We start from the raw sequence: 16,584 nt of genomic DNA, 5'->3' as shown, positions 1-16,584 counted from the left end.
GGTTACTAAATAATGCCATGATGTACCGATTTAGCTTCCCAGGTGGCGCTAGTGCTAAAGAATCCACCTGCCAATACAGGAAATACCAGGGACAGGTTCAATTTGTGTGTCAGGAAGATCCCCTGGAGGAAGGCATGGCAACCCACCAGTACTCTTGCCTGCGAAATCCCACAGCCAGAGGAGCCTGGAGGGCTACTGTCCACAGGAGCTGGACACAACTGAGCACGCACGAAGTTGGCTGACCAGCCAGTGGACAGTTCTTGATAGAAGGTATGGTTACCAAAATCTTTATAGTACATTTGCAAAACACCTTTAATCCTACCCAACCCTTTTCTGTTAGCTTTTCAAGGATAGTGTTCTTTCAGCCTGCCTCTTCAGATGCACAGCCCATAGCTGCGTGGTCATACATAAACGTCTGGCTGAGTGCACCGCAGCTCAGACAGAATGTCCTCTTGGAATAGCATAACTCTGTTCTTCCACTTCTGCTACAGGCTGCCTAGATTTACCTCAAGTTGCTTTTTCTCACAGGACTTTGCGGAGAAACTGATGCCTCAGATATTAATTATATCTAACAGTGTCTCAGCTTACACCCAGCTCACAATCCAGGCACCTGTTATTAAGGAAGGGTGAATGGACACTGGTGACAGCAGCTTCCTTCTGGCATTAGGTTTCTATTTACCTTGGTTTTTCAAAGAAAGCTAGTGTCCTGACTCTTGGATAACTGAGCTGTATTGACCACTACTTCTTCTCATTCTGTTGACAGCAAACAGCCAGTCCTTTTTCTCCTTGGTGATGTTCTAGAACACTTCGTGTTTGGCTGTTTCCATGAGTCAACAGTGAGGATAGGTTTTAAAAATAAATTGACTACATTTGGCACACACTGGAATTTCTCAATTTGTGAACTTATGGGAAATTAAGAAAATACTCAAGCCTTTCTCTTTGATGCTGTTTCCTCCTCCATGTATTAATTCCAACTAGATGTTTGTGTATATTTTAACTGCTCATTCCGAAGTTCTGTCCCTCTGAATCAATTCATGTGTTCTTCCAGTTCAATTTCCTCTCCAACAGTCTTTTTCTTCTGCCCTTTGTGTTACAGTAAGCTATGTTTTATTTCTAAATTACAAAAGCAATTATTACAATATTAACTTTTAGACATTGTTTCAAAACCTATCTCCAATAGATTTCTCTATGAAAACACTAATACAAAGAAACAATTTTCCCAAAGTGATTTTGAAACAAGTATCACACCAGCTTGAGGCCCTTGTGCAGAATCCTTGGGTTGGCATTAGATAGTGGTAGAAAGAGATGCAGAGACCAGGGTGCCGAGAAGGCGGCCGAGGACTCCCAGCTGGGGCACGGCGGCGCCGCTTCGGCGGCGCCGGCCGTCTGCACTGGTAGGCACGCAGTCTGGACACGGGGCAGGGAGTGCGCCCCAGGCCGCCGTCTGCCAGCGAGGGCAGCCACGGGCACAAGGTGGGATACACGTCTTCATGGTAACAGGCTGTCTCTCCTGGTCCCCAATCCATTTTCAGAAGTCGAGAAGTGCTGGACAGAGGATGTGTCCACTTCAGACAGCCTGTGCTCCGAGGGACTCCATGTCCTCTGATGAAGGGTCCCAAGTCCCCAGAACTTCTCCCAGCTCAAGTTGGCGAGATTCCTCCGTGAGAGGATTTTTTAGACTCTTGATTCTCCCAAATGAGTCCCTCCCTCCTATAGCCCGACACTGGCATTTTAGACCAACCTTCATGTTTCCATCCTCACTGCTGATACGATGAAGACCGGTGTGCTAGATTTGCTAATTGCTGAATTACCTTGAGAGGCAGAACAGGGTCAATCTCAGGTTATTCCTAAGCGAAGCCCGCTGCACGCAGCACAGGTAGGTGTTCAGAGGGTTCTCCATTAGCAAATAGGCTGTTTCGTATGCAGCTTTGCAACGTATTTTTCATGGATGGAATCTGGTAATATAGCCCTTGCCTTGTGCAAAAAGTGTGGCTTGCTCGGGCAGGGTCAGAAACACCATGGCCACAGTGCCACTCACCACTGCTTGTCTGGGTCATTTACTTTAGGGATCTAACAGAATCCATAATTGTAAAAGACTAATTGAAAACATCCCAAGAATGTAGGAATATATTTACCAAAGATATACAAACCTCTCTGAAAAAGATAATACTGAAAAACTCTTAATGCTGTGAAGCAGTTCTGTGCTAGATTAGAGTCAGTGCAGTCCCACTGGGCAATTGATGCGACTGCTCCAGGGTAAAATGCGTCTGATACAGAGGACTCAGTAGTTAGTAACCTAGACAGCAGGAAAGAGGGCTGCCCTGCCTGGTGCCGTAGTGGAGCAGAAACCCTGGTAAAGAGGACGGACCGTGTGGCGCTGGCCTTAGCAGACGCAGAAGGGCAGTGGGAAGAGGAGGCCAAATCAAACCCTGCATCTCTGAGGCAGCAGTTTCAAGCCGTGAAGGAAGGACAGTGCTTTTCCTATAGCAAGTGCTAAAGCCTGTGGCTGCTCTCGCAGAGGACTTTTTTGGTGGTGAGCCTAGAGTGAGGAAATTTCCGTGCACCAGGATCTGTACACAGTGCTCACAGCAGCGCTGCTGGTAATGGCCGAAACGTGGAAACGAGAGAGCCGCAGCAAACGCGCCATTTATGCGCTGCTCAGAGCAAACGGCAGCATTTTGATTGGTTTAATCACTTTACCTTTTTCAGAGGACGGCAGGAGCAGAGCCCAGGACTCCAGGAACCAGCAGTGAGAATCCAGTTTCCCAATCTTGGCACCTTCTACTTGGTAACCTATTCAGTTGGCTTCAGAGGGCTTTCACTTGACCTTCATTCTCCAAGAATACAGAGGTGTGTCTATTAGATCAACTACATGCATGGCATATTTGAAACTATTTTAAAATTATACGCTAAGGAACGACGAAGTGATAGAATGAGCGCTGGCCGCATGCCCAGACTCGGGACCAGCTGCTCTGAATCAGCCCCGTGAATATTATCCTCTGCTGAGGACACCTAGGCCCAGAAACATCTCTTGCCCCCAAAGCCACACACTAGGCTGGGCAAGGCTTTCATACCAGGTGTGTCTGTCCCATAGACTGAAATAAATGAACAAAATTTTTAGAAACAGTTTATTTCCATCAACCAGATTTCCATTTTGGTGCAAGTTCTACAAGTGTTTGGAAGAACAGCTTACGACCACTCGGTGGTGGTTCCTACCCATTCCGTGGCCTGGGCAGTGGGGGCTGCAGACCAGTCTTCAGTGGAAGGCTGAGCACTCCAGTCTTCTGTTGAGAAAATAACAAGACGGCCATCAGCCACATCCCCAGTTACTTTTGTAACCCCACTGCACCAATCTGCTTTTATTCCTACAGATACGTCAGATTGAGAAGAGCAATTCTAAACCACCAGCTGGATGCCCTTGGATCCTGATACGTACCAGTGGGGAACTGCTGAATGGGCACGGAAGGCACCTGCACGCCTTCGGACCAGTCTGCCACCTCAGGCTGGGCAGCCGTGAACTCTGGAGCTGGAGCGGTCCATTCGCCCTGAAACTCCTCCTTGGTCACAGCCTTCTCAGCTGCTGCCTGCTCTTCCTTTTCAATCTAGTTTAGGAAAATAGTTTTTAGTTTATATGCATTGACAGATTAGTTTCTGTTCTTGGCAGTAAGAAGTACCCAGTATGTACTTATGTGAGTGCCAACACGCCTCTGTGGACGCAGCTCACCTCCTCCGGGTCCCTGTAGAAGTAGAGGTCTGGCATGACCTCCCATGGGTGTTCTCTGGAGATGGTGCCACGCATGCGCAGGACTTCCCGGGCGAGCATCCACCACATCAGGCCCACTGAGTGCGCCCCCTGCAAGAGCGCCAGGTTCAAGCGACCCTCGGCAACCCCCAAAAGTAATACGCACCCCCACTCCACCTGACCTGTCCCCTCATCGTCTAGGTCCCTTGGTACCATGTGAGCAGACTGTCTGTTAGTTTGAAAGTGTTTAGTACAGCAGAAACCAACACAACATTTAAACCTGTACTCCAATTAAAGCAAAAACCAAAGTCTGCACCAAGACTGTTCTCTATCTCTGGTTCTTAATCTTGTCTGCCACCGGAATCATGGGGTTTAATTAAGACTCCACTCTATACAACAAAATGGGGTCAGTGCCTGGATACTGGTAGAAATAAAAGAAAACCTCTGCCCCGTTCTTATGCGTAGCCAGGTTTGAGATCAGCGACAACCACCAATTTGAACCACAGGTAACTCACCTTTTTAGGATCCCAGAGCACGATACACGATTAAGAAAAGAGTTAGGAATATTGAAGAGAAAAAAAACAGGCTATTTTAAAAATGTTTTCACCTCTCCTTAAAATCATACTTTTGTAGCAAGTATTACTATCCACTCCACTCATTGGGCCAGAGACCCTTGTGGTGTTAGCGAAAAACTTGCCCCTCGTGTAGCACACTACCTACACTTGTGAGTTCACTGGCCAGTGGCCTCAACTCCAAGCTCTAACAATGTGCAGAGGAAGGCCTGCGGGTGGGGCACGGATGGTCCGGCGCCAGTTCAGTCATGGATGGTTACCTTGTTGTTGCACGGGATGGCGATGTCCACGTAGCGCAGAGGAGAGTCCGTGTTGCACAGGGCAATGGTTGGCAGGTTAACGTAGGAGGCTTCCGTGAGGGGCTGGTGGTCAGCCCTGGGATCAGTGACCACCAGAAGCCTCGGCTCCCTGAAGGCGGCCTGGATCTGGTTAGTGAAGGTTCCCGGAGTGAAGCGGCCAGCGATAGGAGTGGCTCCAGTGGCAGCAGCAAACTTCAGCACAGCTCGCTGGAAGCAGCAACAAAGGGTTAGCAAGTGTCCCAGAGACGGTGCCGCAGGAGCCCTGCAATGATATATGGACCACTGCCAAGTTTCGCAATGTCACCAAGCAAGCTATCTACCAGGAAACTCCCCCAAAGCCTTCCTCAAAACAGCTAGCATTTAATCGTCCTATGAAAAGTCAAAGTGTTGTGCCTCTTTGCGACCCTATGGCCTGTAGCCTGCTATGCTCCTGTCTGTGGCATTCTCCAGGCAAGAATACTGCGTGAGTTGCCATCCCCTTCTCCCGGGGATCTTCCTGACGCAGGGATCAACCCCGGGTCTCCTGCATTGTAGGCAGATTGCTCTCCATCTTCCACTTATTGCCTGGAAACAGAGAATCAGAACAAAAACACGCTAAGCATGATCCCACACCCAGGCCCTCTGCTGGGGATGCTCTTGCCTCGGGTTAGCTGATGCTCACTACACCCTCATTTCTGCTGGTTCCAAGAGTAACGGGCTAGTGACTCCTTTATGTCCAAATTCCTCCTAAGACTAAAAAAATGCAAACACACCATGTAGAACCTGACCAGCAGAGCACTTCTGTAATCTAGGTAGTAAATTTTCCCTGATGAAGCACAGACTGGTCACTGGGCTCATTCTACAGCGGTAATTAAAACCATCAACCATGTGTCTCACTAAAGAATTTGAGTGATTAAGCCAGACACAAGGAGAATAAAGCCCAGTTAAAACACCCCTTGCAAGGAGGCCTAATCAGGACAATTGAGTAAAATGAGAACTGAGAAGAATTCACCCCCTTCCTCCAACACTGTTATGTGTTTGTATGTAGGTATAAATGTACATTTGCACATAGAACACCTAGGAACAACTCAAAGGGCAGGCAAGCGCTCCACAGAACAGGGCTGAAGGAGGCAAAAAAGAGGAGTTGGGGCAGACTCCCAGTAGTCCTCTTGGGAGGTAGCTGAAAAAGAGGAAACGTTTCCCGCTACCCTGGAACATTCCCTCACTGGCAGGGATAGTAACTGGAACAAAAAGGGAGGTTCTGAAGCTCAGTACAAAGATGACTGGTTTGTGCTGGCAGGACAGAGACCCGCACAGATGGCCTGTGCCGCCGCGCTGCACACTGCAGCCTGAGGTGTGTGTCCGCTAGGCCAGGTGAGGGCTGAGTGCTGCCTCAGAGGCTACCAGGCAAGAAGACTGGTAGGGGTGGGGGCAACACACCCTCAAGGGGAAGGAGCGCAGTCAGACGAGTGCTGCTGCTCAGTGGCAGAAGAGGCGGGGTCGCCAGGGCAGCCTCTGCCTTTACTCACTAGCTCCAGGGCAACCTTGGCCTCCTGAGCCCAGTGGCAGACACCACCAGGCTGCCACAACCCAGGGGGACTGGATCTACAGCCGAGGCCTAGGACCAAAGCCAGTTTGGGATTAACATATACACACCAATGCATATGAAACTGATAGGCAACGAGACCTACCGTGCAGCACAGGGAGGGCTCCCCAGGCTAAACAGCCGGCCTCAGTGCCTACCGGTTTCATGTGAATTAGTACATGTTAATCCCATGTTAATCTTCATGGTCTGAAGATGGTGACACACACATAACTGGACACGACCTTGTACACCTACAACAAGCACAGCGTTGGAAACGAACTTTATTCCAATCAAAATAAAACTCAGAAACCTCCCTGGTCAAGGGACTGGATCCCACATGCTACATCTAAGATATCCCACGGTGCCACAAGGGGCAAAGACCCTGGGGATTGCAACTGAGAACCAGGGCAATGCAACCAAGCAAATGAACCCACAAGCATTACAAACAAACAAAAACTTAGAAAATAAAAAACAAGCTGTAGTGTGAAAGGAGATTTGGAGTGCTGCTTCTGGCACTTCCACAAAATCCTGCCACCATGTGGCCATTTCAGGCCAACAGCAACCTTGAAACCAGGCCCTGGGCACTTAGCATTCACAGGCCCTGCAGGGCTGTAAATGACACCTGCCATCAGGAAGTGTCTGGGGTGAGTAATTGGGGAAAAAAAGCAGCAGAGTCTCAGGAGGCCAATTTCAACAGTTTCATCTCGCTCACACTGTGTTTAAAAGAAACACACACAAAAAGACTCAATACTGCTAATTTGTAGAGACATGCAAATCAAAGCTACACTGAGAAATGGGTTAGCACCAGTCAGAATGGCCAGCACCTACATGTACAAACAAATGCTGGACAGGGTGTGGATTCAAGTTTGTGGGATTGTAAACCGAGGGTTCCTTAGTAAAGCAGAAACAGAGCTGCCCTAAGACCCTGCCACCCCACTCCTGGGTGTCTCACCAGGAAGAAACCAGAATTCAAAGACACATGCACCCCCGAGTTCACTGCGGTGCTATTTACACAAGCTGAAAGAGGGCAGCAGCCAAAATGCCACCCAGAGCAGAACGGTAACTGAGAAAGAAATGGCAGCCAGGGACAATGGAATATTCACTACTCAGCCAGAAACGAGTATTTAATAAATGCCACTGGCAGCAAGCCTGGATGACCCTAGTGAGGATCATATTAAATGGACGAATCAGACACCAAAGGCCAACATCACCTTGTTACTGAATCACAAGCCTGTTTGCCCGACACCAAGTGAGACCAATCATACTAATCACTAGTTTGGAACAGAGAAAGGTTTATTATAGGTTCATACAAGGAGATGGATGGTGCATGCCCTAAGAACACCTAAAGTTACTGAAGGCTTTCAGCAAAAGCAAAAGTGAGGGAGGGGTGTGGTTAGTTGTTGCAAACTTCTTGATGTCAGATCCTTTGTTTTTGAGGTCTGGTCTCTGTCAGGTAACAATGTTCCTGTAAATCTTTACCAAATGAGCATTATTCTTTGTCTTGACAAGAAAGGGCCAGGCCCAGCTGCTAAGCCAGATCCCAGCTGCAGCTCCCCGCCAGGTCTCCACATCCCCCAGCTGCCATCCCTGAGGGAGCCAGGCACCCGATCCAACTGGCCCTCAGTGTCCTCAGGCCACGCCAAAGCTGAGGGAGGTCTAGGTCCCACAGACCGCATCCCAGGCAGGGGCCACTGCCGTTAGGTCACAGAAACAGGCAGGAGGGAGAGGTCACCGCTGCCTCAGGGCCAGGCCCAAAGCTGGTGGAGGGCCTTAGTGAAGGCTCTGGAGCCCTGCAGGATGTAGTCCCCAGTCTGTCCCCTGGGCCCTCCCGCTCACTTGCCGGCCCAAGGCTGGGTGAGTCAGAGGGGCTCTATAACAAGGCCTGAATCTGCCTCATGGTCCACACAATGACCACACACTACTGACCCTTGGCTGAACTGCTTCCCTAATGGTCCCCCATTGACAGCTGCTTGTGGGCGGGGCCCAACGTACCCACCAATAGCTGCCTGCGAAGGGCTGTGCTCATCCTGCTGTTACAATGACTTATAGGTGGAATCACAAAGTTGGTAGCACGAGTTTACCAGGGACAAACTCCCTCACAGAGTTAAAAGCCAAACTTATGCTTACCATCGGGGAAAGGACAATTAGGAGTTTGGGATTAACAGATTCACACTAATACATCACCTACAACACTGCATTGCCAATTGACTTCATGGTTCAAGACAGCGGAGTAGAAAGACGTGCACTCACCTCCTCCTGCAAGAGCACCGAAATCACAACTAGCTGTTGCGGAACCACAACAGGAGGATGCTGGAACCCACCAAAAAGATACCGCACATCCAAAGACAAAGAAGCCACAGCGAGATGGTAGGAGGGGCACAATCACGATAAAACCAAATCCCACACCAGCCGGGTGGGTGACTCAGACTAGAGAACAATTAATACCAAAGTTCTCCCACTGTTGCAAAGGTTCTGAACCTCACATCTGGCTTCCCAGCTGGGTATCCAACAAAGGGACGGACAACCCTCAGGGCCTCTGACCTTGCAGACCAGTGGGGTTTGATTCTAGGACTCCCACAGTCTTGGAGGGCCAAAACAAAACCTTGTGTGCACTATGACTCAGGGGAGAGGTGCAGTGACCCCACAGCAGACGGAACCAGAACTGCCGGCCCTCGTTGGAGGGCCTCCTGTGGAGGTGTGGGCCCACAGAGGCTCACAGGGATGGGGGCACCAGCCTGGCAAGGTCCTTCCTTGATGTAAAGCCTCTCGGAGGTCGCCACTAACCTGACCAGAGTCTAAAACCCAAGGCTGGGTGTTCTCAGGCCAAAAAACTACCAGGGAGGGAGCACAATCCCTGGGAGCCCCCATCAGCAGATAACTGGATTAAAACTTTACTGACCAGAGCCCTGCCACCACAAGTCTACAGAAGTCACAGCCTCCTCCATCAGAGGCCAGAGAGAGAAGCAAGCACAGGCCCACAGCGACGAAAACAAGCCACATTACAGAAAGTCAGTCAGCATGGAAAAGCAGGCTATGTCCCAGATGAAGAGACAGCATAAAGCCCCAGAAAAACAAGTTAACGAACCAGAGACAGGCAACTTTCCAGAAAAAGAATTCAAGACGATAGTGCAGATGCAGGATCTTGGGAAAAAAGCAAAGGTTGAAAAGATGCAAGAACTGTCTACCAAAGACCTAAAACAGACAGACAGACAGACAATACACTGGGAGGGATCAGCAGCAGAGGCGAAAGAAGGGGTCAGGGGAGACCACTGCCACAGAACAGAATGCGGGAGGCAAAAGGACTGCACAGAAAGGAAGACAGCCTAAGCGACCTGTGGGCCAACATCAAACACACCAACTTCCCATTACAGGGGCCCCGAAGAAGAGAGAAAGGACCTGAGGAAATACTTCAAGAGACAATAGCTGAAAACTTCCCTAAAATGGAAAAGTAAATAGTCAATCAAACCCAGGAAGCAGAGAGTCCCAGGTAGGATAAACCCAAGGAGGAACACACAAGGACACACAGTAATCAAACTGGCAAACCTTAAACACAGAGAAGATAAAATCAACAAGGGAAAAAACAACCACCAACGTGGCAAGGGAACTCCCACCAGACCACCACCTGATTTCTCAGCAGAGACGGCAAGCCAGCAGGGAATGGCGTGATATATCTGAAGTGACGAAAGGGAAGAACCTACAACCAAGAGTACTCTACCCAGCAAGACTCTCCCTCAGATTCGATAGAGAAACCAAAAGCTTTCCAGACAAGCAGAAAGTTAAGGCGAATTCAGCACCTCCAAATCAGCTTTACAACAAATGCTAAAGGAACTTCTCAGACAGGAAACACAAGAGAAGGAAAGACCTACAGAAAATAAACCTGAAACAATTCAAACAGTAATAGGATCATACATTACCTGAAATGTAAATAGATTAAATGCACCAGAAGACACCGATCGGCCGGGTGTATAAAAACAAGAGCATGAACCCACTTCCACTTACCACATCACTCTGCTTGACCCCCCCAAAACTGTATGTAATCATTTTTTATTAAGTTAATCATATTCCCATTATGGCTTATAGTTGTAATTATCTTTTATTTTTTGATTGTGAAAACTGATAAACATCTTTCACTACTGCGATTATGTAGCTATTATCATAATTCTATATGATAGATAGAAAAACAGAATTCTATATCACAAATACATTTAATGCCAGTGCTCCAGATATGTTTCTAATGTTTAAAACAACTGGCCTATATGTAAGGATCTCTTACTATTATCTAGTTTGTTTCACTTTTTCCATTTCATATTCAGTGCTCCCATTTCATTTAGTTTATGGTTTCCAATTTCTCCATCTCTTTTTAGCTTAATGTTCTTTCTCAAGCATTTATGAAGCATAGTAGTAAAGCTTTTGTATAATATAAATAATATGCATAATATATATATTTTAGAAGACTTATGAATTTCTGCCTAACTAAAACAACGTATGACATTTTGATTCCACTTGACTTAGAAAATAGATATGCAAGAAGCAACAAAGGCTTACTGCATAGCACAGGGAACTAGTCAGTATCTTGTAATAACCTATTATGGAAAACAATTTGAAAAATAATATGTGTACATGAATAAATGAAACACAAAAATAAATTCTACTTCTGAAACTTGGTAATGTTTATCTTTTAGCCAGTTTTTCCAAATGTTCTGTGGATATCTGATAGCAACATGCAAAATACAAAATTTTAAATAAATTTTAGGATATAAAATTACTATAATATAAATCTATTCTAATTAATGACATAATTCAAGTTGTTCCAATTGTTTTTTTTCTGCACTTGATAAAATATTCTCAGAGAAATGTTAATGTTTCACTATATAATTATTTCCCCTCCCCCCCTTTTTTAGTTTTGCTTTCTTTGTTGTTAGGCTTCTAATAGTTTCTGATGTCTATCCTCTTTGTGAATAGCACCTCTTATCACTGATCACTTTTTTGTTTTAAAAATAAGGTAAAAAAAATTTAAATAAAATGTTACTAAGAAAAACTTTATTCCAATAAAGAATAAAAATTACGTTAGAAAAATAAAGACATAAGGCTTTGGATGCTCATTCTGGCAACTACCACTTTCATTTTCAACCCAGGAACAGAAGAAAGCCTGTCACCTTGTGGCCGGTTGGGCAACAATGACCCACAAACCAGGGCCTCAGGTGCTACACAGTCACAGTGCCTGCAGGGCTGTAAATGACACGTCATCAGGAAATGCCTGGGGCAATTAATAGGCGGGAGGTGGAATCATGCAGAATGCCAATTTTGATGGGTAAATCTCCCTCTGTATTTAGAAGCAGCACACGGAAAGAGGCTTGATATGCTCATTTCTAGAGACGTGCAAATCAAAACTACACTAAGCATCAGCCCAAAACACCTTTTAAGTCACTCAGTTGTGTCTGATTCTTTGGGACCCCATGGCCTGTAGCCATGCTCCACTGTCCATAGAATTCTCCAGGCCAAAAATACTGGAGTACGGAGCCATACCCTTCTTCAGATCTTCCCAACCCAGTGATTTAACCCGAGTATGCTACACTGCACGAAGATTCTTTATCACCTGAGCCACCAGGGAAGCCAAGGAATCAAGACAGCACCAGTCAGAACAGCCATCACCAAAACATCTACCAACAATAAATGCTGGACAGGGTGTGGAGAAAATACTCATTCTATTCTACTGGTGGGAATGTAAATTGGAAACAGCCACAACGGGGTTCTTTAATATATAAAAATGGAGCTACCCACTCTTGGGTGTCTACCAGGAAGAAACCAGAACTCACAGACACATGGAGCCCAAAGAGGCAAGAAGCCAATATGCCCATCCACACAAGAACTGGTAAAGAAAAAATGGTAGCTAGGGACAACAGAATATTACACAGCCAGAAAAGGCGAATTTAATAAATGCCGTTGGCAGCAAGCAGGGATGAAACTAGGGAGGATCATACTAAGTAAACTGAGTCAGAGACTCAAAAGGCCATTATATGACTTATAGGTGGAATCACATGCTAAATCCATCAACAACCTCCTGAATAGCACAGGAGCTCTACTCAACGCTCTTATCCCCTATATGGGAAGAGAACTGCAGAGGCAAGCATACATGGTTACTGGACAAGATACTGCTGTAAACCTACACCCAACACCAAAGTGTAAACCCACCCGACTCCAATAAAAATAAAAGTAACAACAGACAAGCTTTTGAGCGTTTCTTCTGGCATCTTTCACTTTTAACTTTGAACCCAGGAATAGGAGTTACAGTAAGGCTGTGGTTGCCTCCAGTAAACCAACTTGAGCAGAGAAATCCTGCCACCTTGTGGCCGTTTCCCTCAATAGCAACTTTCAAACCATGGCCATGGGCACTTAGCCTTCAAGAGCCTGCAGGGATGTAAATAGACACCTGCCATCAGCAAATGTCTGAGGTGGGTAACTGAAAATAAATTTAAGGCAGAATTTCAGCTTGCCAATAGCAACTAGTAAATTCCCCTCATACTGAGAAACTGGTTCTCACTATTCAAAATGGCCATCATCAAAATGTGTACAAACAACACTAGATGGGGTGTGGAGTAAAGATTGCAGGTATCAGTGGGAACGGAGTGGTGCCCTAGAGCGAGTTTCAAAAAATGAAGGGGAAAAAAGACAATGTTTATTAAGCTATTTTTATCCACTTAATCTGGCAAACAGTCTTACTCTTGCTGATGTGACAGTGTGGTGGTATCCTATCGACAGAAGCCTTCCTGAAAAACTGGCATTTAGTTCTAACTTTTCAACTCAGTATTTCAGTTTTTTTTTAAAGAAACGAAACCTGAATGTAATTAAATTTTGGGTGCAGTGTCTCCTGGTCTCCCTTTGTGGTGCTGCTGTGGCGGTGGGGCTTTCTCTATTTGTGGGTGGGCTTCGCCTGGCTGCTGGTAGGGGCAGAGGACCCCCTAGAGGGTGGCTGGGGGGCTTCCAGTATCTTCACTGGTGGTGAGTAGGCTTACTGCCCTGGGGCATGTAGGATCTTCCAAGACCAAGGATTGAAGCCATGTCCCCTGCATTACCAGGCAGATTCTCACCACTGGACCACCAGGCAAGTCCAATATTTCATTTTAAACCTTCAAAGCTCACTGCTGAAAATGGCAGTGAGCCACTTTTTCCTTTCCTGAAATTCAGCGGCTCAAGAAGATACACAATGATACAACATGAATTTTAACAGTGTCAGATGTGAAGTGATACATACGGTGACAATCTTTAATTTTGGGAATTCCTCTAACTCAGCCCAGTTTCAAATGTTTTTTAAATAAATTCTGGGGTTTGTTACTGCTTTTCTATACATCTCAAAACATTGGCAGGCTTTCTGGCAAAAACCAAGCATACTGTTCCACAAACCTGGCCAGTATTCCTGGAGGATATGACACTGACATCTGCCGGGTTTTCAATGGCAACAATGGCCCGAGCGGCCAACAGAAGCTTCTCCCAGGTCCTCTTCAGATTTATGATGTAGATGCCTAGGCAGGGACACAAGGTTTTCTTAAGAGCGAACCCAGCTTTGTAAGGTAATATTCTTCTAAAAACATGAAGTCATGTGGCAGCGAGTACTATCAAACTCCAGTCATAGAGGCAAGCTCTACTGGTGTTAGCGAAAATCCTGCCATTAATATAGCACACTTCCGACACTCAGCAGTTCATTGGCCAAGACTGGCCTCCACTCTGAGCTTTAATAATGTGCAAAATGCATCTTTTCATTTCTTATCCTCCTGTGTTAACCCACTCTCAAGCCTTCCATGCAGAATCCAAGCAGCTCTTACTTGTGGCCTACCATTATTTTCGTCATCTACCATGTCAAATTTACCTCGAACTCCCTTAAACCTTGCCACTCAACAGGTGTAAATCCTTCCGTGCTTCTATCTCAGCTGAACAACTTAATGCATTCCAGTCTCATCAAAAGCTACCTTACTTTTCCTGATACATAAATGAAAACCAAAATGCTTGTTCCCAATTCAGAAATCAGCTTTACAAACCTGTATTGGTAGGTACAAATTACAAGGCACTCTGGGAGATAAATTATTAGAAACTAGGCTATGGTAAAGCATCCGCCTACAATGCGGGAGACCCAGGTTCAGTCCCTGGGTTGGGAAGATCTTCTGGAGAAGAAAATGGCAACCCACTCCAGTACTCTTGCCTGGAAAATCCCATGGATGGAGAAGCATGATAGGCTACAGTCCATGGGGTCGCAGAGAGTCGGACATGACTGAGCGACTTCACTTCAAGCTGTTGAACTTTCTCATCTTTACATTGTGCTTATTCAAGGCCCAACCCACGACACATAACCTACCAGTTTCTACTCTTCCACTGGAGTCCAGAATTGTTCCTTTAAAAACAACCAGATCACTTAATACTTTTAAAGCTTCTTACCAATCTAAAGATCAACTTTCATCAGTTACTTAGTGAGAGCCCTCTAAGGCTCACATTTCACAAAGCACTTTAGTAGTAGTGTCAAAACTTGTTCTTATAGCTGGAATGACCAAGCAAAGAGCACTAAAGCAATGACTGACCATCACTTTTCCTTTTGTAGATGTACTGTTCCATTTGGAAGTCAAGGTTGGTGCCACCTAAGTGGGTTCCTGCTGCAAGGAATTTGAGGACATCCTCCTCCTTCATTTGCAGGACATCAAGGGCTCCGGACATTGTGAAAGCTTCCCTTTAAGTTACGATGGGAATCTGAAAAACAATAGTTAACCAAAGTTCTTTAAACTCCAGGGACTCAAGCAGGATGGTACATTCTACTCTTTGGAGTCAGGTGACTTAATGTTTGAATCTTAACCATAGACCACACCTCCTACAATGTCAGGCAGTGGGGTCAATCTAGTGGATAGGACAGAACATTAACAGACCTATGCAACACCTTGGAAAATCAAATCCTGCTGAAAGAGTGGTGTGCAGACAGACAAAAAACCCAGGTAACTAAATGGAAACAGTGAGACTTTTTAATACTCAAGGTACAGAGAAGTTAGATGTGAAAGAGCAGCCATGTCTGAGAATATTCAGGAGGTGACCAACGGTGATGTAAATAGGCGTATTTTCAAGCAGATTGAAGGTGGTACCTTCAGCATTCCTTCTAAGATTACTAGTTTTCCTTAAAATGAGAAAAACAAGGCAAGATCAAAGATAATCTCAAATGCAGATAATCAAGCAACTCCCACCCCTTTTTTCTGCACTTAATGTGACCATGAAGTGTCAAGCATGGCGTTTACATAGATTTTGACTAAAGCTCCTCACACCTGAATAGGATCCCCTACCCACAAATCCACAGGGCCTGGAGGAGCATACTAGCTGCAGGTGACTGCTTTCAACCTCTGGGAAGGGCGCTCTTGGAGGAAAATGGCTCTTAGCATGTGCGGTGCCTTCCAGAACCAGGTGCAATCAAGATCCCATCCAATGTCAAAAAAGTGTACTTCGCCCCTACTCAAGAAACCTCCCATAGAAACCACCCATTGGAGAAATCAAAGTGAAATGGGGTGTGCGTGTGTGTCTGAAAAGCTCTCGGTGCGCTCCTCACCTGCCTTCTTCCCCGAGTGCACTTTCGCGTCTGTTCGTTACTAATTTCTTTCTCTCTACACCTCAGCCTGTTATGACATTTTTTTACATTCCTTGTCCAAGTTATTTTGAACTGAGAGAAGAGAAACGTGAAGTTTGATCTTTCCGGTAACAAAAACCTCGTCAAGAACCTTAACACCACGCACAAGGAAGAGATCAACTCAAGAAGATGGAGAAAACTGGAGCATAAACCTCGGGATTTAACAACCGAGCGTCGGGATTTGAGTCAAAACTAGCGCCCAGCGCAGGGTGGTCTCTCTGCAGCCCCGGCCACCCGCACCCCGGCCCGGGGCCTCCGCGGCGGGAGCGCAACCTCTGCCCGCTCCCGAGGCCTAGTGGGAACGTCCCGGCCCGGGCCCGGCCACGTGTAGGCCGCCAGTCTGGGCGGTAGAGCGCCTTATCAGAGACTAATGCACTCCGTCTGCAAACTTTCACCCCAGGTCCTCCCCACACCTCGTTTTAACAGGAAGCTTGTCCTCTTGACCCTGGGAGCCACTAGTACCCCAAAAGCAACTCACTCAGGACAACGCCGTATGGACCCCTCTCTGGGTAGCGCCGAAAGGACGGGCGGGCGGAAATGACGTCCTTATATAGTCCGAATCCAGCCAATAACAACGAAAGCTCAGCGGAAGCGCTATGAAGGGGTGCATCCTGGGGGCGGGCCTTCCTCCGGAAGACGGGCTACGACGCTAGCGCGGACGCCAGCGAATGGCGGAAGTTGGAGGATTGTTTGCGGCACTCAGGTTTCGAAGAGCGTTGCGGTCCGGAAAGGCAGGCAAGGGATTGGCTGTCTGCCGT

The 16,584-nt window shown here is 46.7% G+C and overlaps 1 protein-coding gene across 2 annotated transcripts; it reads right to left on the bottom strand.

Annotated features, from left to right (window-relative positions):
• RPSA (ribosomal protein SA) lies at nt 3,111-16,379 on the bottom strand. 2 transcript variants are annotated; one of them, XM_013973310.2, is made up of 7 exons: nt 16,305-16,379; nt 14,745-14,910; nt 13,579-13,697; nt 4,575-4,820; nt 3,725-3,853; nt 3,437-3,602; nt 3,111-3,284 (listed from the first exon to the last, which is right to left on the bottom strand). In XM_013973310.2, the coding sequence occupies exons 2-7, from the start codon at nt 14,875-14,877 to the stop codon at nt 3,190-3,192; spliced, it is 888 nt and encodes a 295-aa protein (XP_013828764.1). In that variant the 5' UTR covers nt 14,878-14,910; nt 16,305-16,379; the 3' UTR covers nt 3,111-3,189.

This window comes from Capra hircus, chromosome 22 (assembly GCF_001704415.2).
Source record: "Capra hircus breed San Clemente chromosome 22, ASM170441v1, whole genome shotgun sequence".
Classification (NCBI taxonomy): domain Eukaryota; kingdom Metazoa; phylum Chordata; class Mammalia; order Artiodactyla; family Bovidae; genus Capra; species Capra hircus.
Note: the sequence above shows the minus strand (reverse complement) of the source record. Positions and strands in the feature narration are given on the sequence as shown.